Below are 26,551 nucleotides of genomic sequence, written 5' to 3'. Positions count from 1 at the left end.
TTCTTGTCTACATCTTCCACACCAAGGTATGAATCACCATTCCACTCTCTATCCTACCATTTTCTATTCTTTTCTATTCCTATCTTGCTAGTGAGACATTGGAAATGATGCTGCAACCTTGCAACCACCACTCCAAGTGTCTACACATGATTAACCTATGATCTTCTTAGCCATCCATTGATGCTATGCCTCCATCTCATGCCTAGCATATGTATTCCTTAATTTTTCTATTAACATCATGCCATTTTGTACCAAACTGAGTTATAGGGCATGCTATGTTCATGTTTATCACTACTATATGATTCCAATTGAAATTCTATTAGTTCCCCTAGCTATTACATGCCATTTCCATGTCAATGCAATCAATCCCAACTCATGCCATGATGTTTGTCACTTGAACTTGTTAGCTCAATTTGGGGCTTATTGTTTGGCATTGGATTGGGTAAATTTCTTGACTTATAGTGTCCTACTACTGTTGTTAAGCATTCCTCCAAGTTTCAGATTGATCCGAACACCGGAAAACCAATTTCGGATGAAAACCCCCAAAATCCACTATTCTGTCCCGAATGAAATTTTGGTCGATACCATCGACCAAGAACATCGACCAAAGTTGTTGCTGACAGCTACCTTGGCCAGTTTTGATCCAATTAGTATCCGATCTTCCCAATTTCTTCTCTAACTTATTATTGATGTTTGTTTAGGGTCTTAACAATTCTTTTGGACTATTTCTTGGTATTCTCAATTCATCATCAATTCAACCCAAGGTAAGGATGGTTATCTCCATAAACATATAGATAATCAACTTATAATTTATGTTCTTATTTATGAATAGAATCTCTTGATTTCTTTTAAATCTTTATAAGACTGTTATATATGTGTTAGAACAGTAGTGTTGAAATCTTCATACTCTTGTCATGTTACATTACTATTCTTGTTTACTTATGTCTATGATGATTCATTTCAATATCATGATTTAACTTTTATGATAAGATGTATTGGATGCATGAAAGATGATGAACTTAAATATGTGATTGCTTACATATGACTTGGGATTGGGGAGTGTTCTATTGACACTTCTGTCCTTAGGCATCGGAGGGAATAGTATGGGATGTTCTCCGATGGTGCCTATCGACACTCTCCCGGGTTATTGAATGACATACATAGGACTGTCTAGTTGGGTGGCTAGGTTTATCCTTGTCGTGTCAGACCCAAATCGGAAGGGCATTGAGACTCAACAACCCGTGGTAGTGTATGGTTGGATGGGCGCTCTAGGCCGGTAACCAATCCGGTAAGGGACATAAACCATGCTACGGATACCCGAAAGGGGCCATTTATTGGTAGGGTTGCAAATGGCTAGACTTGGGCTCACGGGCGCTCAAGACCGGTAACCAATCCGTGAGAGGATGTGAGAGCTTCCCGTTTACTATTTGTGGATGACCAATAGGGTTGATGAGTCCGAAATCCGGGATTTCGCTGACTCTAGTATGAAGGATACCGGAAAGGATCGCCGGGGGCGAGGAATGGACGTATCTGGATCTGACTTGACCGACTGAGTAGATGACTTGCATTGGGCTAGGCTTTACTCTGACATGCGCATGTACTTATACCAAACGGTGATGTGAGAGAGCGGTGACCTATTCCCTTACCATGGTTTTTGAGATGACTTTATCGAACTTCCCTGGCAAACCCAAGATATCTTGTATGATTGAGGGGGAGTGACTGACCACCCAAAGAAGTATGGTGCTATGACTTAAAGCATGTCTACCCTAGAGACTAGCATTTATAGAGTTAGAATCATATTGCATCATATGTTCCATATCACATTGCATTATGTATGTTCTGTATGTGTATGATTTCTAATTGTGGAATAACTACCTTGTTGAGTTCTTCAAATTCATTCCTTTTGTACAAATGTTTTTAGATTATCCTATAGGTACCGAAGATTATGATGGCACCCCCTTCGAGACGGACTATGCTTCTGCATACCACCCTTCGGGTAATGGCATCTGTGAAGATCCGAGTGTTGGTGCCGAGAAGGATTACTATTCGCACCAGGGTTAGCCCCACGTTTGTGCGGGAGCGGCAGAGCTGGGTTTACTTCATCCTTACCATTGAGGAGACTGCTATTAGAGTAGAGGAAACCCTAGCTTAGTGCCCCATTTCCCTGGTGTATTTATGGAGTATTTGGACTTGTATTTAACTTTTTGGATTATCTTTAAATACTTGGATATGTAATTAACTTTATCACACTTCTTTTCCGCTGCTCTAAGAGGGTGGTTATCATACCTTCTCTCACCTTTATGATTATGTTCACCCTTTGATATTATCTGCCTTCCGCACTCTGATTTATTTAATCTTACCTTATTCATGATACTTAGTATTAGTTGTTTTTACCTTGATTATCATTGTTCATGATTATGTCATTGTGTATGTGGGAGGCATGGACCTACAAATCTTGATCCTTGGACTGTGGATCACATTCTCGGGTATTCCAAATGGGGTACCGGCTGGGTGGATGTGACAATGATCATTCGAAATTTGGATTGAAAACGGATGATCAAAAGCTTGAGTTTCGGATCTGAAACTCACTGTTTTGGGGCGGTCACTAGTGGCGGTCGCTCAGCCTAAGCGACTGGCCCAAGCGACCGGCTGGTTTCCAGTGACCAATTGACTTCTGGTTTTGATCCGATTTGATTCATTCGACTTATACCTTATTGTAACCCTGTATATAGGTGTTCTCTGTTTTAAGTAGAAGTCTTATAATTGTTCCTGGATTGCAAGTTAGAAGAATTTTACTTAATTATAGGTAAGGACATGCAATCCTATCTTTATGAATTGACTTGAACATGCTTGTCCAGTGTCTTTCTTCACTATTCTTTTATACTATATATTGTTGTAATCATGTTTCACGTGCTGATCTTGTTATATGACTGCTGTTTATACTGTCTTTACTTATACTTTGACAATTATGAATGTGATATGTTGATGATGATTAGTATGTGGTTTTGATGGAAGGGGTATTCCATTGGGATATCTTAGCTTGGGATATCAGAAGGCTGTGGTATGGGACACATGCTTGCTGATGTCTCTAGCACTGTCATAACTATTGGATGACATACCTAGGTAGAGTCTAGAGTTGCATGGCTAGGTACCCCACATGCTACTACCCTTTCGGTAGGGGAATTGAAGTCGGATGACCCGTGATGACAGTGATGTTGGTCCACTGTTGGTCATATAAATGGTAGGGTTGCATATGTTAGGGTTGGGCTCATGGACGTCCAAGGAATGAACCGGGTGTTGTGAAATCCAGCCCAAAACCAAAATTAGACACCCAATTTGTTTTGGATGAAGAAGAACTTGTTTGATGTTTGACCTTGAAGTTGGACCTTGAGTATGGTGTTGATATGTTTAGAAAGTCCTAGGAAGTCAAGTCGGACCTCTCCCTTAGTGTAGATTCGAAAACCCATAGAAAATTGATGATGGAATTCCCTACTTGAAGAGCTTGGTTGATTTAGAAAAGAGAATGCACCTTGATGAAGAGAAGATTGGTTGATGACCTTAGAGCATGGTTAGATATGATTTAAAACCATTTTCCTATGCTAGGTAAGTTATAGTTGTTGTGTAGAAAGTTTCGTTTGATTCCAATAAGAGAAAGGCCCTCAAATCCCTATTTTAGGCTATGCTGTTAGCTTGGGTCGACTGGCTGGGTCGATTGGGCCAATCAACCCAACCCACTCGACCCAAGTAAACAGAATTCGAGCAGAATCTTCTGTTTAGGTCCTTATTGCTATATATACCTCATAACTTCGTGTTTTTAGTATCCCTAGCCTCCAAAACACCTAGAGAACGAAGGAAACTCATCTCCAAGCCTCTTTTGGTGTGGAAGAAGATCTACATTCAACTCTTAAGCTTTCTCTCTCTTGTTCTTCAATCAAAGGTTAGTATTCAATCTATTATGCTATTGATTCATTCTTACTAGGATCATTCTCTTCTCTAATCTGAGATTATGAGGAAGATATTGCATCTCTGCAATCATATCTTCTACAATCTCTTCTCATTCTATATGCTATGATTTCATATTCATTTTCTACATGATTTTCATGATTTCTTCTTAAACTATGATCATGTTCTTATTTCGATTTCTTCTAGCATATTAGATGCATCTCTATGATCATTCTTACTCTTGATTTACTGTGTTCATATACTAGAATGAGGTCTCATCATCTCTAGTTCATCTCTTTCATTCATAGCTTGTTTTCAATGAAAACCATGTTGTTTTCCAAATTAGAAAGTCTTGTTTTCCAAAATAGAAACTATGATTCTAAATTAGTAAGTAATGGTTTCAATGGTGGTTTGATGTCTAAATTATGCTTTTTAGTCTTAGACTACTGTGTTAGACAATCCCTCCAAGTTTTGTCGCATTCCGGGTTGTGTAGCATAGGTTTCGGATCAAGATTCTCTTTTTATTTTCGGATTTGCTCTTGGGCAGATTGCCTGGGTCGACTGGAGCACTCAACCCAGCCAATCAACCCGCAGTGACAGCAACTCGATCTGTTTTTGATCCGTTTCGATTCCAATCTTTTGGAATCACTTCTTATGACCTATACATGTTTTGTCAGGCTTGTTTAGGTGATTTTGGATTTGTTCTTTGATCTCTTATTTGAAGACTATAAGTTCGGATTACGAGGTGAGTATTCCAACTCACAATATGCCTATTTACATGTTTTTATGTATTATGATATGAATGCATGATTTAACTACTGTTGTTTGGTTTTCTTTACATCATGATACTTCTGCAACTACAGTAGCTTGTCCACATTATTAATTTCATATTAGCATTGATTATTGATTATGAGAATGTGATATGGACTATGATGTGGATATGATTGTGATTATGATATGTTTAGAATCATGATGTGATGTGGATGCTTAGGTCGTAGTTGTGGAATGGGGAATGCCCTATTGGCGTTTCTGTCTTTGGACATCAGTGGAAGTGGTATGGGACGCTTTCCTATGGTGCCCCTTGACTCTTTCCTTAACTACTGGTTGACATACCTAGGATTGGTCTAGTAGTGTTTGGTTAGGAATGCCCCTGTTATATCAGACCCGATTCAGAAGGGTATTGAGACCGAACGACCCGTGGTAGCAATGGGGATTCATGGGCGCTCAAGACCGGTAACCAACCCGTGAGGGGACATGAATCGCATTGTGGGGGCCATTTATGGGTAGAGTTGCATATGGATAGACTTGGGCTCATGGGCGTTCAAGACCGGTAACCAACCCGTGAGAAGACATGAGAGCTTCCCGTTTACTATAAGTGGATGACCTATAGGGTTGATGAGTCCATAGTCCGAGTTGGTTGTAGCCATAGGATATGCTGACTCTAGTGTGAAAGATACCGAAAAGGATCGCCAGGGGCGAGGAATGGACGTATCTGGATTTGAGTTGATATGACTAAGTAGAAGACTTACATTGGGCTAGGCTTTACCTTGACATGCGCCAATACTTAGACCAAACGGTTATGTGAGAGAGCGGTGACTTAAACCCCAGCCAAGGTTTTCTGTAAGGTGTACCAACCCATTACCAACCGATGATGTGTGATTGAGACCTTCCCAAAAAAGTATGGTGCTATGACTTAAAGCATGTCTGCCAATAGAGACCAGCATACATATATAGAGTTAGAAGCATATTTGCATATATTTTTTCATATCATTGCATATATGTTTGTTTGTGAATGCATGTGAAGATGCTCATTGTGTTTGGATTACTTGCTAAGTTCTTTTGAGCTTACCCTTCGGGGGACTTGTTTTTTAGATGACATTGCAGGTACGAAAGAGAACCCGTGCACCAGCACAGAGAACCTTTCCTTATATGGTTTAGCTCCGGATGTCCTTGGACAAGGTAATGAACAGCGAGACAGCCAACACTCAGATTTGGGCTGCACTGACAACTCCCATTGACGGCAGCCGACACCGTCTTATTCGCCGATGGGATCGTGCGCTAGATGCTGATCTGAAGCTTCAAGAGCATGACCCTAAAGTGAAGAGGATGAAGACTGAAGAAGAAGAAGAGCCGACTGAAGATGTGGATTAGATTCTCTTGTTTCTTCTAGACTTTTATTTTAATTGTATTAGCTTAGAGCTTGCTTTAGATTTCGATCTACCTTCCGCATATGTTGTGGGGTATATTTCCGCTATAGTCTCCTGTTGTCTTTTGATTTGGTATCTTGTTATTCCGCACTCTGATATTCTTTAGTGATCCTTTTGTGATCCTTTCTTGACTTTTATTGTTAACTTATTAGAATACAATGATTTGTTCTTGCTTTTGATTATGTTATTGTGCTAAATGGATATGATCGTTCCTAAACTTGATCTTTTGGGCTGTGGATCACTCCCCCGGGTAACCCAGATAGGGTATAGACTGGGTGTGACAGGTGTTGTGAGGAGTCATGAGAGCATTCCGCCCCAATAATATGTGGATGACCATAGGGTTATGGAATGGCGTCCAATAGTGGTAGCCAGTTCGTGAGGGTTCTCATTCCTAGGTTGCGAAGGATACTGAACCAAGTTGGTTGGTGCCATAGGGGATGTATCTGAACTTCATGTAGTATGTTACCACTATGACTTGCATTGGATTAGAAACCCAAACATGCACCAGTACTCATGCCAATGGTCGTGGTGAGAGAGTGTTGACTTAACTCCAGCCATGGTTTAAGAGACAGATGTGGACTTTCCATTTTACCCAGGATCCCTATAGAGGTAACCAGTCCTTGCCTGATCAGAGTGACTAGACCTACCCAGAGGAGAGTTGGTGTTATATCTTAAAGCATGTCAACTGTTAGAGACTTGCATAGTTAGAATCATAGTAGCATCCGTACCCTACACTCATACATGTCATAATGCATTTTTGATTGGTTTGACATATGGATGGGAATTATTGTTGTTCTTACTGAGTTCTCTAGAACTCGTTCTTTTATTTGTCTCTGTTTTATTAGCCTGTACAGATGGAGGATATATGAAGGAAGATGGATTGGTTTCCCATGAAGGAACCTTCCAGTATGAAGAAGATGTGGCACCGGCAATGGGAAATGGAGATAGCCTGTGCGGGAGCTCCTGCGAGTGCATCGAGTGCGCTTATAGCACCCATTGATGGGCATAGGAGACAAGTTGTCAGACAGTTTGGTCATCGTCTAGAGAGGAATTGGAGAACCCCTCATCTTGATAAACTTGAATCTAAGTTTTTAGCTTTAGAGAAAGAAACTGAAAAGAAAATCATATAACTCTTTTTTATTGCTTCCACTGAACTCGTATTCTTTTTGATTATTTACTCTTTCCTTGATTATTTTAGTGGAGTTTTGGACTCCTGTAATTCTTTTATTTAATTATTGAACCTTTTCTTGCTCATGATTGTCTTTACTTGCATTTATTATTATTGATAGACTAAAACCATGAATCCTGTGATGGATCACTCCCACGGGTTGTCGGGTGGGTAACCGAGACCGGCGGGTGGGGTGTGACAGGGTTGGTCCATGGCAGTGAAGGATAATGATGTGTGCAAATTTGTTCAAAGGCAGGATAACTGCAAGAGACAGTTGAGGAAATGGAACAAGCAAGAGTTTGGTATTGTTCAGGAAAATATCAAAGTGTTGAAGCAAAAGATTGAAGCTCTACATTATTGCCCGAGTTCAACTGATAATTTGGCAAAAGTAGACTCATTATTACAGTAGCTTAATGAACAATTTGAGAGGGAAGAGGAGCATTGGCACCAGAAATCTCGAATTTCTTGGTTGAAAGTGGTGATAAGAACTCGTCTTTCTTCCATGCTACCACTCTTCAAAGGAGGCTGAGAAATAAAATTTTGCGTATCAAAGATGAGGGAGGAAACTAGGTAAATTCAGAAAAAGAGGTAAGCAATGTCCTATTAGAGCATTTCGAAAAGGCTGTGAGTTCTGAGGGAGACAATCTGAATGCCATAAATGAAGCCCTTGAAAATGTGGTTCTTGTGGTCTCTAAGGAGTTGAATAGGGAATTATGTGCTATTCCCACGATGGAAGAAGTACACAAGGTAATCAATCAGATGGGGCCTCTTAAAGCACCTGGACCCGATAGTTTTCCACCAATTTTTTACCAACAGATGTGGGTCACTACTAAAGATGAGCTATACAACTGCATAGTCAACTTCTTTACAAGTAAAACCCTCCCTGAAGATCTGAACCGTACCTATGTGTTGTTAATTCCTAAAGTCAAGAACCCGGAGCTAGTAAAACACTACAGACCAATCAGCCTGGGAGGTGTGGCCATCAAAGCAATTGGAAAAATCATGGTGGAGAGACTCAAATCAGCCCTAGCAGGTATTATTTCACCTTACTAAGTTGCCTTTATGCCTGAAAGATTGATCTCAGATAACATTTTCATTTCACATGAAATCTAACATTATGTTAAAAATTTGAAGAAAGGAAAGAAAAAACAAGTTGCCATCAAACTTGACATGCAGAAAGCCTTTGATAGGCTAAGTTGGACCTTCATTTAGAGCCACCCTCTCTAAAACGGGTTTTTGTAACACCTGGATTGATCTACTTATGGAAACTATTACCATTGTGTTGTACACCTTGCTTCTTAATGGGGTGGAAAAGGGGTCTTTCGTTCCTACTAGGGGCCTTCTCCAAGGGGACCCCCTATCACCATTCATCTTTATATTGTGTTCATAGGTGTTAAGTAGCATACCAGAGGTTGCTGAAAACAACAGGTTGATTCGTGGTATCAGGGTTAGGGGAAGGGCCCCACCCATCTCCCATCTTTTGTTTGCCGATAACTGCCTCCTATTCTCAGATCTGAAGCTCCAGGAAATGCTCAACTTGAAGGAAGGTGTGGACTTATTTTGCACAGCAAGTGGACAAGCCATTAATTAGAAGAAATCCACCCCACATCGTTTCAGGAGATGGTTCCCTAGGATCCTGGGAATAAAGCAAAGCGAAGGTCTAACAAAATATCTAGGGCTACCTTCTGAGATAGGGGTGTCCAAGAAGGAGGTGTTTCAAGAACTGGCAACAAGGACAAGTGCAAAAACACAGGGTTGGAAGAATCTTCATCTCTCCCATGCAGGTCATGAAGTGCTAATTAAATCTGTCGCATCCTCCATGACTATGTATGCAGGTTCTCATTTCTCCATTCCAACGGCTGTGCATGATCAACACGCAAGAATATCAACAATTTCTATTGGGGTCAAAGAGAAGACGGAAAAAAAATTCATTGGGTCTCATGGACTAGACTTTGCAAATCCAAAGAGAAGGGCGGTTTGGGGTTTTGAGAGCCTTTACTCCATAATCGTGCATTATTGGGAAAAGTGGCTTGGAGATTAACTCAAAATCCTGATTCCTTGTGGGCAAGGTTTGTTAAGGCTATATACTATCCCGCTTCTGACTTTAAGCAAGCTAAAGTGGGGAACAGACCTTCATGGGCATGGAGGTGTGCCCTTGTAGGCCGAGGTTCTAGAGGAAGGACTCATATGGGAAGTTGGTTGTGGAGACAAGATTGATATTTGGGATAGTCTTTGGATTCCAGCAAATGAAGGTTTTAAGATTACATCTATGAAACCTTTAAATTGTCAGATTACAAAAGTCGCAGATTTAATTCTTCCAAATCACAGGGATTGGAATCTTGTAGTGGTGGATCAATTGTTCAATAGGAATGATCAAGAGGCTATCCGTAGGATTAAGCTGAGTCTCAACTTGAGGGAAGATCGGAGGATATGGGGCCCAGCCCGCAACAGTATATATTCAGTAAAATCGGCATATCACCTTCTTGTCAACAAAAGAATGAAAGAGCAAGCTGAACGTGCATCTACTTCAAGGAATCACAAGTGGGAGGAGGTGCCAGAAAAAGCGTGGAAGCTTATTTGGAATGTTGCCTCTATTCCCAAAATAAAGTCATTGAGGGCATGGCTATAGGAGAGAATTTAAGCAAGCATCAAATAATGGTTGATCCCTCATGCAAGTTATGTGGTGAGGAAATAGAAACAAATGATCATATTATTTTGGGTTGCCACTTTGCAAAAGCGGTATGGTTTGGAAGTCCACTGTCATACCTTGTACCAGTGGATCAACCTGCCTTAGTGTATAAATCGATGGAGGCTCTATGTGATCTAGACTTAGCATCCAAGAAGGAGAAGAAGGAGGTGGTAAGCTTATGTGTCTACATCTGTTGGTACCTGTGGATTGCTAGGAACGACTGTGCATTTGGAAGACATACTTGGAATCCTGAGGAGGTGATTGAACGGGCTGAGTTCTAGGCTTCAGGTACTTCGACTCCCGAGTCTTACACTTGCCATAGCCACCCTTTGCAGCCCCCACCCCCACTTCAGCAGGCTTATACTATTTACCGTGATGTGGCCCTTCCTCTTGATGGAATCCAAGGTGGTGTGGGATATGCTATTAGGGATCAGCTGGGTCACATAATCCAAACAACTTCGGAGCCTGTGACTTTTGGGGAAGCGAGCGTAGGCGAAGCGTTGGCCATCAGATCATCAATGTTGGAGTGCAACCACCTAGGTTTCAAAAACATCAGAATTAACTCTAACAATGAATCTGTTATCCTGTTACTATTAGATCATAACCTCCCTCCCCCCTCATCTTTGGTCGGGATCTTGTTTGATATTGGGTTGTTACTAGAAGAATTTGAAAGTTGTAGTTTCTCTTATCTCTCTAGGGATTCCAATGGGCTTGCCCACTCTCTAGCTGGGAAGGCACTCACCATATCTATTAGGACTAAGTGGGCATTGTCCTCCCCATGGCTTGATGGGTTGTCGTCTTCTGTTGTTGGGCCTTTGCCCCTTGATGAATGAAGATCTTTGCTACCAAAAAAAAAACAAAATGAAACCCGGGGGCAATAACAATAGGGGTATACCAGTCATTTCATACACAAACGCTCGTGAGTCTTGAATTGTGATCGTGAGTGCAGAAGAGGAAAATCGGAAGAGGCATAGTTGTTGTTGGAGGGTGAAGGAGCAGAGGAAGGTTGAAGGTTGTTCATGGTGAGAGAAACTCACGTGGTTGAGGCTTGGAGAGGAAGAGAAGGTGAGGGAGAGAATTATTTTTCTTTTTGGAATTACTGTTTTGTTCTTTAATTCTTTTAGGAAACGGAAGAGAGAGTAAAAGAGACGACGTTTGCTTTCGGAGGATATTTGTATCCGTTTTGTTTCCATTTTTGCTTCCGCTCTCTGGAGCTTTGACGACGCAGGAGTGGAAGAGAAGATGAGAATTGAGTTTTAATTGGTTGACAGGGTAGAACCAGATAGAGCCATGCATGTCATGCGTCGCCTTAAGAGCGTAGCTTCTGGTCGCTCATCCTTTTCTGATCCCGTTTAGTGTTTTTCTCTCCCTCGTTCTGGTTATCATTTTCTTGAGCTCTTACTATCTATGTTTGTGTTGTCTGTTTCTTCTTTTGGTGATCTGTGTTTCAATGTTTTCTTTCAAATTTGTACGGAGGCTTTTATAACAATGGTGTCTGTGAAAGCTGATTGGTTCTTGTTGTGAGCTTTTCATTGTCAGGTTATATCTTTAATTTCCATTTATTAGTTACTTAATATGAAAAATGTGCATTTTTGGTAATATTTTCTCTATTGATTTATAAGTTTCTTTATTCTTTTTGAAGGTGGGGGAATGAATTATGAGGTTCATACCGTATTGATATTTCTCTTGCTGGACCAATATTGGAGGGATTGCGTTGCAATTTTCTGAAATGTTGTTGTTCTTATTGGCTGATTCATGTTGTTATACATATATCGACATTGCAAGCTAAACTTGATTGACTGACTAATGCTTGCAAATACTTGTATTTTAATCGACCAAAGTGAAGCCTAGGAGCTCAGTCCTCAGATGGAAATCGCAATGATGTTGTTATTCGTGGAGTTTGTTTGTTCATCATTATCATTTATTTGGGATTCATGTTGGACCTTGGCGCTATAGTAAGGATGCTCCATTATGACCTAGTGGTTGTGAATTCAAGTCAGGAAACAGCTCAAGGCTGTGTACTCTTTTCATGCTGTGTTCTGCTAGGCACTTTACCGAGCCCATTTCCTTCTCTTATTAATATTGCATGTCATCAGTTCTTTTAGGACCATCTCCTTTTTTCTTCTTTTTTTATTATTTTTCTTTTAGGGTGTGATTTTGTGCTATCTGTATGCCTTAATGGTATATATCCATAAACTTGAGAGTTATATCTGGCTTGGTATGTGAGGGCTTCCATGCTATGATAGAAGTATGATGAGAAAGTATTTATTACCTAATACTTTTAACCTATTGCTTTCAAGATGTCAATGTTAAGATCTCGGAGACTCAGACACTGCACTTCTCTATACTTTTTCATCTGTTTTTCTGTGCTTGTTTGCTTTTCTTATTATGATGGACTTTTTCAGTACTTTTTCCTTCCAAGTAGGTGTTCTATCTCCATTTTGCTTCCATTATATGGATCTCTGCTACTGTTTATTTGTTCCTCTGCACCAAGTTCTTATCAGGGAGGAAGAATCAGTGATGTACTAGAAGCTAGATAAGCTTGCTGTGCCATTGTCTGTCTCACTTCTTTATTTATCAAATCTTTTATGTTGTGTTCACGAATTACTTTATGCTAGGGTGGGGATTCTGGAACAAAAAGGGCAAAAGTTGATCAAGGAATAGAGCAGAGTGTCACTGAGGAATCTCACTCAGTGGAGAAATCAACCACAGAGCTTGAGCAGCTAATGGCTTCTACTACTATTGAGTGATATTTGTGCTATTACTTAGACTGAAAAGTCTGTTTATGACCAGCTTCCAAAAGAAATGGTTGAAATGAAGATAAGAGATGATAATGCTGATGGCTATGATGAGAAGGTAATATTTGTTCAGTGATCTAATTATCATTTTTTCAACCATCTTTTTATGTAAAAAAGTTGGAATTTCTTCCTTTCTCTGGCGTTTTCAATGTGCCCCTTATTATGGTTCTGATTCTGACAAGGGATTCAGCAGGATATAGAAGCTACTCTTGGGAATTGTAATGGTACAGAGACTAGTGAGATAATTGCAACAACAATAGGTGGTTGGAATGGTCAGCCAAAACAGGTAATATCTTTCTTAAGTTGAATTAATTCTATATTTCCAGATCGTCGTATTTTTCTACTTAGTTAATAAATATTGCATCTTCATAATGCTTAATATGCCACTTTGGGTACTGTTCAGCACCAACTACCAAGTATGTGGGGTGTACTTCTGGGGCTATTTTATGATTTGATAGTTAATTCTCATGTTTCTTTGAAATGCCTCTAATGCCTTTCTCTAGAAAAGCAATCCCCCTCTAGTTCAGACTTATAGTGAGTCCAAGTTTTTTAGTGTTTCTTTTATTTATTTCTTGGCTGTGAAACCTTCTGACTACAAAGTCTGTTCACGTCTATGGAAGCTGTTTCAATTGTTTCTCATTCTCATTTTATGGGGTAGAAAATCTATAAATGTTGGTTGGTAATGATTATTTGTGTGACAGAGTTTCATACATGGCAGAACATGTGGCTCGTACTGGTTCATTTGGTGTCATCTTTCAGGTATGGATAATTGGTCTTGTTTATATCTATGGATGTTATTTTTCAGTGGCATGCTTATTCCTCTCTGTATTTGCGGGACATTTCATAACTTTTTTGGTGCAGGCAATGTACCTGAGAACAGGTGAAGCAATTGCTATAAAGATTGTTGGGTTTGGGTGTCTTGTATTCTGTGAGTCCATGTAATTATGGTTTTGGTTGTATTTGTAATTGAAACAGGGTTTGGGTCAATTACTAATACTAGGGTAAAATTATAATTACATTGGGATTAGGGTTTTAGATTTTCCTATAAATAGTCTCTGTGTGATAACCTATATGTATCAATCTCTATAGGAGATTGGGGAATCAATCCCTGTAGGGGATTGAGAAACCCATCCTGATGATAAGGATGGGGGGCAAGCAAAGGGTAACACTTTGTAGGTGTGAGAGTGGTGTGTGCATGGTTTCTAGAAATAGTGAAACTCTTTTTTCTCTCTGGTGGACGTAGGCAGGGTTTTGCCGAACCATGTTAAATCCCTTGTGTGCTTTGCTTGTGTTCTTCTCTGTTCGTAGTTGTGCATCCATTATCCCTAACAAAAGTCTTGCAAGACGAGATACAAAAACAGAGAACTCCAAATCATGCATTTGCTTGACCTCCCCTAATGTGGTTAAGCTAAAACACTGTTTCTATTCTGTTACTGAAAAGGATGAGATGACCATCTCCTTGTCCTGGAGTATGTGCCTGACACAGTTTATTGAGTTTCAAAGCACTATTCCAGAACAAGTCAGTAGGTCCTCTGATATACATGCAACTTTATACTTACCAGGTGTGTCATGATTACATCCCATGTTTACCATTTGTATATTGTTCATTTTCATACATTGATCTAACGTTTTTTGAACTCTCTCTCACTCTGTAGATCTATTGTGCTCTTAATTACATTCATGGTGTTACTGGTGTGTCATCATGAGCATATGTGTTTTGTTCTTTTCATACATTTATCTAAGGTTGTTTGAACTCTCTTTCATTCTGCATATCTGCCATCCTCTTAATTATGTTCATAGCCTTACTGGTGTGTGTCATCATTACATTAAACCCGAAAACTTATTGGTAAGACATTTATCTTGATTTGATCTCTGAACTACAAATTCATGTCTATGTATGTTTTCACCAATCAAAACAACATTTGGATGGTAATCCTCCAATGTGGAGAATTTGTGTCTATAATTTAACAATGCTTAAAAAATGTGAGGTTTGTCATAGTTTACCTTTTTCACTTTCAGCAGGTCATTTAAACTTTTCCACACAATAGGTCAGTAATCATGTAAAAGTGTGGTTGACTTTATGTTGCTAGTACACCTAGTAAAATTTTCTACAAGTTGGAGTAAAACATTGTTTATGCAAATACTTTGTTAGGCCAATTTAGTCCACTAGAGTTCCTATACTAAAAAGGAATCAACTAACATTTGTCTTGCAATTCCTATCCTACTCTTTTCCTTTTCATCTTCCCAAGTAAGGCCATAAGATTCTTTTAATTTACTAGACTGCCAATCTGCTTGTAAACATGAGATAACTTACATAATTAGCATCATCTTATACTGCTATGTGGACATAAGTGATGAGAAAAAGGTTTTTCAAACCCCAGTTGCATTAATTTTATTCGATAAGGACTAATCCAATTTTGTTTTCTAGTTAGTTGACTGCACTGTTTGTTAGCATATTCCCTTCTATTTATGGTTTATTAACTGATACTAGTAATTGATGGCTGCTATGGTGTGATTGTGCTATATTAATTCATTATCATGTGCAAATAAACCACCCATACTGAGAGTGAAGAGAATACATGCACCTCATTTTTCTATATATACAACAGCAACACCAATTCAGCCTTATCCTAGCTAAGGAATTGGCTACTCCACCTTGCCCTCCAGTCAACTATGTTGGTAATGTATTACTGTATTTGATTGATTAAAAGAGTAGCCAAATAGGACCTTTTACAGGGAATCAAGTTCAGATTTGATAGACTTAAGATGAAACATAATTTATATTTAATTATAAGGATAATAGCATACCAATATGAGATGAATAGATCTTCAAAATAGGGGCAGAACTATGATAAAGAAATTATAAAGACAATATGAGGGAATTGAGAATAACAATGTAACACTTGGGTTTCATATCGCAAGGTGAATCAATTGGATAGAACATCAACCTACCTTGATCAAACACAAGGATTCTCCATAGAGAATGAATGCTAATAAAGCAATTTGGTTTCAATTGATGAGTTTTGGCCTCACTTCTTACATAGGTCTCTTTATATAGCACTATAAAGAGACATAAAAATTAATGGTAAACCACTAGCTAACACCACCTACCTATTAATAACTCAACTACTACTTAACTCTTGACAAAGGAAAACTCCTTTGACAATGAGTTCTTTTACTTATTAACTTTTCAAAAACTAGACTTGGGCTTAGGTCTAGACCATGGAGATCAAAAGATATGGGCTAACTTTAACCCACTAAAACAGTCCTAGCCTATGAAAGTCATGGGCTGATTTGGGTGATAGTTTTAGGCCTTTTATGGGCTTGACCCAATGGGCTTCTTCTTTCTTAAATATGTCTTCAATTCTGCATCAGTCGGCCTAACCCATGTCTTTTCTCACCAGTTCCCCTAAGGTCCTTTAAGATCTGCCTGTAGCTCTTTTAGTCCATTCAATTTGGATTAAATTGCTCCTCCATAGTGTAGCATTTAAAGGCCTTCATTGAACATGGTCATGCCACCTCAGATGACTTTCTTTTAGCTTATCTTGTATTGCAGATTTGCAGTTACTGCCAACACTAGCACTAATATGATCAATTACTTTTTCCTTTCAACTTTGCCACTTATCTATCCCAACATCATCATTTCCACTACACCTAGTATCAACATGATGCTTCTTTAACTGCACATGATTCCCAGACATTTCACCATCCTATATATTTATGGTAGGAACATTTTTGTGTATCTAGTTTCATTATCAAATTTTGTAAAGGACAACTACCATAGTTTGTCCTAGCATGTGATCATGTATGAGGGTGCTATGCTTGGTGTATCCTTGCAATTTCATGATCATGATATGCTATATGGGATTTCTTCATGAGTTTTTTTTGTTAAAGCAACCTCTTATTTGCAGTTTGACACATATTGCAGGATCATCCCCACACACAGAAACTTAAACTATGTCATTTTGGAAGTGCAAAAAAGTTGGTATGTGGCCATTTCTAGTATTTGAATAAATGTTGCTCCTATACTGTTGCTTACTTCTGACTAGTTATTGTCTAATTTCAGGTGCCGGGTGAACCAAATATATTATCCATTTGTTCACAGTATTACAGAGCACCTAAACTGATCTTTGGTGCCACAGAATACTCAACAACAATTGATATGTGGTCTGTTGGTTGTATTAGCTGAGCTTCTCCTAAAATGGGTAGGTGTTATTTTGTTAATTAAATCTAAACATTGGTTTTTACTGAACTTGATTTTTTGAGATCTTGACAAAGATTCAGGCCCATGGGCAATTTGTAGATGTGTCTTGTGTCTTATTCTATTTGCCCAATTCGGGGTGGATCTTGCTACAGCCTGAGCTTAACCCATTTGTGATTGAGTGGGTTTGGTTAACCTGCTTAAAAAGTTCAGTCATGACGGCATTTAATTTATTTTGATTTGTCATTTCCTGCTTTACATTGATTCCATAGATCTAGATACAAGCTTTTCTATCACAAGTGGATGCCTCTTGAAGCAATTGATCTTGTATTGACGCTGCTCCCCTATTCACCAAATTTGCATTGCACTGCTGTAATAAATTTCATCTCTTTCCAATTGAATTTCATTTATGCTTGTTCATCAATTTTTTAGAATAGATAACATTAATTACATGCACTCTGATGTCCGACACTTATGAGAACAAACAAACATTCATTGGAAAAGCATTACATACATCTAAAAAACTCTGTTTACATGTCTTGCATTATTTCTAAATTTATTGGAAGTGCTACAACCACAAAAATATAAGACAAGCTAGAGTTACGTTTGACTTGGATTGATAGAGGTTAGAATTCAGCAGTCAGACGGCTGTACATGTTTAAAACATGTTTGGGAACTATACATAGGCTCCCATGTAAAACTTTATCTTATATTATTCCCTCCCTCTGTGACTGTCTATCTAAATGTAAAACGAAGAGTGGGTTACAAGTGGTACCTGCCTCATGGCATGGATGACATTGTGTCCGTAAGCGTCATACCAAGCAAACAGTGCAATCTTACTTCCTGACCTCAACATAGATGTAACACCAGATATTTGGTATTGGCTATGAGAAATATTGCTTGTAACTGCTGTGTATCACTATGACAAATCCTGTATTATTGGGTCTTTCTAGTGACTTTACTCTGATCCATGCAATTACATCCTTTTGTCCTTCAAGATTTTAGTCTAAAGTGCTCAGTGACATTGCTTGTTAATATCATTAGTTCTCACAGGACATTAAGAAGCCAAATGCATTTAATGCTGAATGTTGATTTTTGACATTCATTTGTAATGCATGGCCAGTGTTATAGCCTTACAACAGTTCCTCTTTTATTTGATTGGTCTTCTCAGTTGCATACATTACACCAGCTCCTCTTCTCTTCATTGTTACTGCTTTAATCCTATGTGTGAAATTTGTCAATGTGGAACTCAATCACATTACTTACTAGTTACTAGCTCAGTGTACAGCCACTATTGATTAATCATCTATGGCAGTATGGCACTAACTGAGCAGTTAGCATACATGTTTCTTGTACGATGAAAACTTTGCTTGTTATTTGTATTCTAAGGTTATATTTTTTAGTTTGTTATTTGGCTTCAAGTTATAACATGCCAACCTTATAACATTCACATGTTTGCATCTTTGTATGTGACAGTGCTGACACATCCTTTGAGTGGATTAAAACTCCAGTTTAATGCTATTTTTTTTAGTGGTTCTAATGACAATTACTGAAACTCTGGTTGTCTGCAGTTGGAGGCATGTTGACATCCATTCTTTGATGAACTGAGAGATCCAAATGCACACCTGCCAAGTCGACACCCTCTTCCTCCATTATTCAACTTCACACCCAAGGGTAAAGATGCACCTTTCACTCCTCAAATTTCTCTTCATAACTCTACACCTTAATTAATTTGCTATTTATGTCTCTCATGGAAAACCTTGTAGAACTATCCAGTGCATCTCCTCAGCTGCTTCAGAATCTCATTTTTGGGTATGTGAAGAAATAAAATTCTGAAACTGCCGATGTGATTCTGGTCAATAGCCCCCATTGGCCTTGTTGCATACCATGCTACTACCCTGGTCCAAAACTCTACAGCCTTCATCTTGGAGATAGGACATTGTGGGAAAAGGTCCATTCAAATGCAGGTTCTAATTGAATTGACAAAGTTAAGAGGTGCACAGATGCAAATTATGACCAAGGTGCATTCTACAATTTATCCATATCATGTATTATTGTTGCATGACTGGAGTAGAGACGCAAGTACAAACACATATACGCTAAATCGTAGCTGGCACTATTTGCAGCTGTTTAGCATTTTATGCGCAACTGTACTTCTCCAGTAGTATATAGTTTTATCAAAATTTGTAGAGGTGGAGCAGCAAGAACTGAGAACTTTCTGATGATGGGGAACTTCGGTGTGGTCGATACATCTGCAGGTTTATCTATGCATGTGGGATTTCAAGTTTTCAATTTCACTGGAATTGTGTCTCCCATGCAGTCTCTTCCGATGTGTTTATTATAAAAGAACAATGACCACGTGTTCTCAATGTATTATTCTATAAATACTCTTGTATATCTTGTATTGAAGTTAAGGAAAGAAAGAGTATTTTGTATTCTCATATGGTATCAGAGCACTGACTTCTCAGCACTGCCTTTTCTGTTCCGAGTATTTTTCTCCTCTGTTTTCTTTCCTTTCTTTCATTCATGGCGTCACTTTCTTCGACGACAACTCTTCCAATTTCTACTATTCCAATCTCATTTCCCTATCCAAGTAACTTGAATGTTAACAATTTTGTGACGATTCGTCTAATTGCTGATAATTTCCTCCTGTGGAAGACTTAGTTTGTCTCCTTGGTGGAAAGTTAGGATTTGGTAGGGTTCTTGAACGGTGATTACTTGGCTTCAGATCATGTGTTCAAACTATTGATGGTGTTGAGCAATCGAATCTTGCATATCAGTCTTGGTTTCACACAGATCGGCTTGTTAAAGCCTGGATTACTAGTACTCTATCCCTCGGTGTTCTTGGTCTTGCTGTAAATGTTTCTTCATCTACAGAGTTGTGGAAGGTTTTATTTGACGAATTTTCACAAACATCTAAGGCGCGTGAGTTCGAATTGCTCTCTCGGTTACATATTTTGAAGAAAAAGGAGATGCAATCTTTGAGTGAGTTTTTGATATGCTTCAAGACTGTGTGCGATCAACTTGTAGCGGTTGGTAAGCCTGGTGCCGATCAACGCAAGGTTTTCATCCTTCTTACGAATCTCGGTTCTGCTTATGATTCGTTTGCTACAACGATGTTAAAACCTCCTGTCCCATCCTATTCTGAGTTGATTCCATTACTTCACAGTCACGATCTGCGTAGTGGTGGTAATGTTCTTGATTCTCCAAATCCTCATCTTGCTTTTTATGGTGCTCGTTCTGCTAGTAGAGGTATGTGCGGAGGTCGCGGTAGTCGATTTCCACGAGGAGGTCGGAGTTATTTATCATCTCAAAACCGTGGTATTGTTCCCTCTATTAACACTTTTGGTTTTGCTGAATCGCGTTCTTTTAGTAACTCTGCCTCTAATAAAGAAAATCAATCTTCTAGTACTTCTTCTTCCAAGTCACCTATTCGTTGCCAGGTTTGCAAGAAATATGGTCATGATGCTCTGAAATGTTGGGGTCGCTGGGATCATTCATATCAATCTGAGGATGTACCGAAGGCATTAGTTGCTATTCAAATTAATACTACTCAAGATTCTCAGTGGTTTCCTGATACTGGAGCTACTAATCATGTCACTAATGCTTCAAGTAATCTCTTCACTATGACTCCTTCTACTGGATCTTCTTCCTTGATGATTGGTAATGGTGCATCCTCGGATATTTCTCATGTTGGTGATACTGCCCTTTGTGTTGGTAATCGTTCTTTGCCATTAAAGGATGTTCTTGTAGTTCCTGCTATTAAGAAGAATTTACTGCCAGTTTCTAAATTGACTAATGATCTTGGTTGCATTCTTGAATTTTCTAATACTGGCTTTGTTGTTAAGGATCTTTTCACCCAGAAGGTTCTGGCATCGGGGAGTAGACAGGGGGGATTGTATGTTCTTGACTCTGTGGTTGCTCCTTCTGCTAGTTTGGCTTTGTTTTCTTCAAGATAAACTGCTAGTACAAAAGCTCGATGGAATCAACGGCTTCGCCATCCTAATTATGTAGTTACTAAGTACTTGAATTCTAATGGTTTGATTCATGTCACTTGTAAAAATAAATCTCGGACTGTATGTGATGTTTGTCAATTGAGTAAGAGCACACATCTTCCTTTTACAACCTCTTTTACACGCACACAGGCACCATTAGAGCATATTCATTGTGATTTGTGGGGCAAGTCACCTATTGTTAGTGTGTAGAAATATAGATATTATGCACTTTTTGTTGATGATTACTCTGGCTTTACATGGTTATATCCATTGTATAAGAAATCTGAATTTTGTTCATGTTTCTTGAGGTTTCAATCTTTGGTTGAGAGACAATTTGATGCTAAGATTAAGGTTTTTCAAAGTGATGGTGGAGGTGAGTTTGGCCTTGCTACTTTTCAGTCACATCTTGCAAATTCTGGGATTATTCATCACTTGTCTTGTCCTAAAACCCCTGCTCAAAATAGTATTGTTGAAAGAAAACATTGCCATTTGGTTGAACTTGGTTTGGCTAGTATGTTTCATGCTGCTGTTCCTCTTTGTTATTGGGTCGAGGCTTTCTTTACTGCTGTCTTTTTAATCAATCGTTTACCTTCAAAAGTCCTAAATACGGATAATCCTTTACATGTTCTCTTTCATCAGCTTCCTCAATATAATGCTTCTTGAGTCTTTGGTACTGCTTGTTATCCTTGTCTTTGTGCTTATAATTCTCATAAATTTCAGCCTTGGTCTCTTTCTTGTGTTTTTTTGGGATATAGCGATCGTCATAAAGGGTATTGATGTCTTCATATCTCTAGTAAGAGGGTGTATATCTCTAGGGATGTCATTTTTTATGAGGAAAATTTTCCTTTTAAAAAATCTGCAGTTTCTTCTTCTTCTACTGTTCTTGATTGTTGTTCTTTTGAGGGTTGGACTCAATATAATTTCCTTGTGCCTTCCCCTGTTTCTGCTCCACTTGATCCTATGGTTTCACCTTCTATTTCTAGCTCTAGTATGAATGATTCAGTAGAGTTGTCTCCTATTTTGACTCCTTTGGCTGCTGTCCATGTTTCTTTTAATGATATTGGTTCTCATTCTAATGGTTCTGGTTTACTTTCGAATATTTCTGGGCTGCAAGGTTCTGATGCTAATGATATATGTGGTTTGTCTAGCTCAGTTGGAGTTTCTTTGGATGAGAATTGTACACCTGGGTTGCATGTTTCTCCTGAGTTACCTTCCACTACTAAGATAGTTACTGAGTTTGCTCCATTTTGTCCCAATGAGTCACCTGCACTTTGTTCAGATGCCTTACTTGCTTCTGCTGGGCAGTCTACATCTACACTTGTTTTGAGCTCTACTCCTTTAAATGGGCTGAATTTAGTTCATCAGAATGGGCTTTCTACTAATTCTAATGGATTGCATTGTATTCATGCAAATGGGCTTTCTACTACTACAAATGGATTGAATTTTCAGTTACCCATATCATCAACTTCAGCTTTGCCTTCAGAATTGTGTTCCTCAACAATTGCTTTGCCTTTGGATTCTACGTGTTCTTCACCTACTGTGGTTACTTCAGTGGTTTCTCCTGTTATTCCTTGTAATGGTCATAGCATGGTTACTCGTGCTCGTGCAGGCATATGCAAACCAAATCCCAAATATGCTCTCATAGCTTCTGTTATTCCCCCTGAGCCACGAAGTGTTAAATCTACTCTTGCACACCCCGGTTGGTATGATGCCATGAAAGAAGAAATGGATGCCTTGGCCATAAATAAAACTTGGACATTAGTTCCACGTCACTCTAATATGAACATTGTAGGGTGTAAGTGAATTTTTAAATCAAAATTAAAAGCTGTTAGGTTTTTTATTAAAATCTATATTATCTATATATTAAGTTTCAAAATTAGTTTTTGCATTTCTTTTATTTAAATGTTTTGTTTGTGTGTGGGACCCTTGAGGTAAGGGTGGTAATGAGACACCATGAGTAAAGGAGGCCCTTCATGACCTTGGTTATGAGGCTCTTCAAGACATTGGTCATGGGTCTTAAAGGTCTTGATCATGGTGATGAGGTGGGCTTACTTGAATGGTGGAATTACTCAAATTCTAACTCTTGACCTTTATTTCTCATTTCATCTTCATGACCATTCATGGCCATTACCATGAGTGGGGGTTAAGGTCTTTGAATGGGTTAAAGCCTATTCATTCCAAAGAAGTGAATATGAAAGTTACTTCCCCAAGTAGTGGGGAGGTTAGGTCAAGGGGTTTATTCACAATAGTGGAGAAGGGACAAGCCATTGATTCTCCATTAGTGGAGAATTGATTCTCCCCTTGTGAGGAGGTGTGGTTTGGGCCTATATAAACCCAACCCTTCTTTGCATATTGTGTGCAATTGAAACACTTCTTACTCTCACATTATTTGTTTTACAAAGTTCATTTCTTTCTTGAGTTGTCTAAGTGTTGTGCTCTAGCTTTTGGCTCCTTGAAGGGACTAGAAGAACTACCTCATCTTCTAGTTGGAGGTTGCTTTATCTTGGAGGTGGTGGTGCGAAGAACCCTTGGTAGTAGGGTGCATCAATTACCTTAAAGACAGCATCAAGGTGTGACTCAACCTCATCGATCAGTGGTTCGTTCGGTTGCAACTTCAAGCTCTTCAGATTTGCTAAAGATCTTCATCTCTCAATTGTATTGCAATTTCATTTTTGTATGTTTGGAGAATTTGTAATACAATTACCCCAACAAAAGCTGATGGTTCTTTGGAAAGTCTTAAAGCTAGGCTTGTGGCTCGTGGCTATACGCAACAGGAGGGTATTGATTTCTTTGAGACTTTTAGTCCTGTCATCAAACTGGGTTCCATTCGCCTTGTTTTGAGTATTGCTATTGTGTTACGGTGGCCGATTCGGCAACTTGATGTTAAAAATGCATTTCTACACGGTTTTTTGACAACTCCCGTGTTTATGACCCAACCACCTGGCTTTGTGGATTCTTCTCAGCCAGCTGCTGTTTGTCAACTTCATTCATTGTATGGGCTCAAACAAGCACCCCGTGCCTAGTTTGATCGTTTTAGTGGATTTTTATTGAATTTTGGGTTCATGAGTAGTCTCTTTGATAGTTCCATGTTCATTTATCGTAATGGACCACGTGTCTTGATCCTTCTTTTATATGTTGATGACATCGTGCTTACCGAAAATTGTGAGATTTTTCTACAGTCTTTTATTACCACTTTGGGCTGCACCTTTGCTATGAAGGACTTGGGTTCTTTACACTACATTCTGGGCATTGAGGTTGCTTCTACACCTTATGGTTTATGTTTGACACAGTCCAAATATGCATCTGATCTACTTTGTCGTGCTCATATGGAGGATTGTAAGTCTATTACCACTCCTATGGTGTCTCATCGTTCTACGGTGTCTGATTCTCGGCCTTTTCATAATGTTACTTTATATCGGAGTATTGTTGGGGGTTTGCAATATTTGACCATGACTAGACCCGATTTGTCTTATGCCGTGAATACTGTTTGTCATTCGATGCATGCTCCGACGATGAGTGATTTTTTAGCTATGAAACGTATTCTACGCTATCTTCGAGGCACTATGGATTATGGGATTCGTATTCGCCGTGATAGCTCATTACATCTTTATGGATTTCTTGATGCTGACTGAGCCAACTGTCCTGTGACACGTCGCTCCACTACCAGATTCTGTACCTTTCTTGGTGCCAACTATATTTCATGGAGTGCCAAGAAGCAACCTACAGTTTCTCGATCCAGTACTGAAGCCGAATACAGGGCTATGACCTCTACTACAGCTGAGCTAACTTGGTTGAGTTTTCTCTTACGTGATATTGGTATTTCCCAAACTCGTCCTATTGATCATTTTTGTGACAATTTGAGTGCTCTCCATATGATTGTAAATCCTGTTCTACACGCTCGAACCAAGCACATTGAGTTAGATTACCACTTTGTACGAGAGAAGGTTTCGTTGGGCCATCTTGTTACTCGATTTGTCCCTTCTTGTCATCAGCTTGCTGAGTTGTTTACCAGCCTCTCCCTCGGCGTGAGTTTTGTTTTTTATGTACCAAACTTGGTCTTGTCCCTCGGCCAAGTTTGCGGGAGGGTATAAGAGAACTATGACCACGTGTTCTCAATGTATTTTTCTATAAATACTCTTGTATATATTGTATTGAAGTTAAGGAAAGAAAGAGTATTTTGTATTCTCATATTTATTTACCTATCTTTTGAAATATGATTTCTGTCTCCAAGCAAGTAAGCCATTGAATGAATAAAGAAAAGCATTGTGATGGTTGTTATCTTCACCATTCATCAAGTTGTTTGGGTGGTAGTTTACTTGTGATGTTAGATTCCACGCTCAATTTACCTGGAAGTGCTGCCTCCATTTGTTTAATGATTTTACAGATCTTTTTTTGCTTTTTTTTTTTTTTTTTTGGTAGGAAACAAACTTTATTATAGAGAAAAACCACGAGTACAACCTATAGACAATACATCAAACAACAGAAACCAATTTAAGTGAGGAGGAGGGCGCTGAGTATAAATAAAGGCTTCCTGAGTTGAAGCACCCTCCTTAGCCAAAGCGTCCGCAACCATATTGGCTTCCCTATATATATGATTAAAGGATACAAACTGGAATTCAAGATAACATTTCTGTATGTCTGCAATGAGGGGGAAGAGTTTCCATGGCGCCTCCGGGGTTTGCTTGTTCAGTATGGCAATTAAAGCACTATTATCACTTTCCATATCCACATGCGTTAAGGAAAATTCTTTAGCCCAAATCATTGCTTGTCGCATGGCCATCGCTTCAGTAATAAGAACATCTTGACATTTCGTTCCCTGTCCAAAAGCAAAGATCATCTTTCCCTTGTGATCGCAAGCTATTCCTCCAAACCCTGCCTTATGAGATTCTTTAAAGACCGATCCATCAACATTGATCTTTATAATAGGGTAAGTGGGGGTGACCCATTTGATCACTGCAAAATCGGGCTTAACTGCAATGCTCTCCTGCATATGTGATGAATAAAACTGAAGACTTTTCCAAATCATAAAACTGTGGGTTTCCACCTGTGGATGAGCATCTGATTTCAATAGAGCTGTATAGGATTTCCATAGGAGCCAGAGTATGAGCAAGATGTCCCTAATTTTCCTACTGGCCATCTTCTGTGTTCCGAGAGGCAGCATCTGTATAACCTTGTCAGTAATCGAAGCCCCTACAGTCATTTCTGAACAGTGTAGATCATTCCAGATTTGTTTAGAAGAAGGACATAACCGGAGGATGTGGTCCACTGATGAGTCGTGGTATCCACATAATAGACACTGAGTGGGACAAGAAATTCCTCGTGATATGGAGAGTTTATGATCAGACCGGGTTCACACCTGGTCCGACCCTCGACCCCGGTCGAGACGGAGAAAACCGAATCGCTCCCGAGCGAACCGGATCCGTAAGATGGCTTGGCGAAGAAGAAAGATTATTCTGCCGCAAGCGTGCCCTAATCTTACTTATGGATTAGGGTAATCACCCCGATGACAAAGCAGACTCAAACCGACGGCTGCGGATAATCATCATCAAAG

At 39.2% G+C, this 26,551-nt stretch overlaps 1 protein-coding gene and 1 pseudogene across 1 annotated transcript; both read left to right on the top strand.

Annotated features, from left to right (window-relative positions):
- The first annotated feature begins 11,296 nt into the window (after positions 1-11,296).
- LOC149005364 (shaggy-related protein kinase theta-like) lies at positions 11,297-16,995 on the top strand (annotated as a pseudogene).
- Positions 16,996-19,531: 2,536 nt separating this feature from the next.
- LOC149005363 (uncharacterized) lies at positions 19,532-24,632 on the top strand. The gene is made up of 5 exons (XM_089135880.1): positions 19,532-19,656; positions 19,734-20,938; positions 21,863-22,795; positions 23,716-23,992; positions 24,071-24,632. The coding sequence occupies exons 1-5, from the start codon at positions 19,532-19,534 to the stop codon at positions 24,630-24,632; spliced, it is 3,102 nt and encodes a 1,033-aa protein (XP_088992006.1).
- Positions 24,633-26,551: the final 1,919 nt, after the last annotated feature.

This window comes from Hakea prostrata, chromosome 9 (genome assembly GCF_041222555.1).
Source record: "Hakea prostrata isolate BN-2017 chromosome 9, UWA_Hpros_2, whole genome shotgun sequence".
Classification (NCBI taxonomy): Eukaryota; Viridiplantae; Streptophyta; class Magnoliopsida; order Proteales; family Proteaceae; genus Hakea; species Hakea prostrata.
The sequence above is the reverse complement of the archived record's forward strand: the minus strand, read 5'-3'. Positions and strand labels throughout refer to the sequence as shown.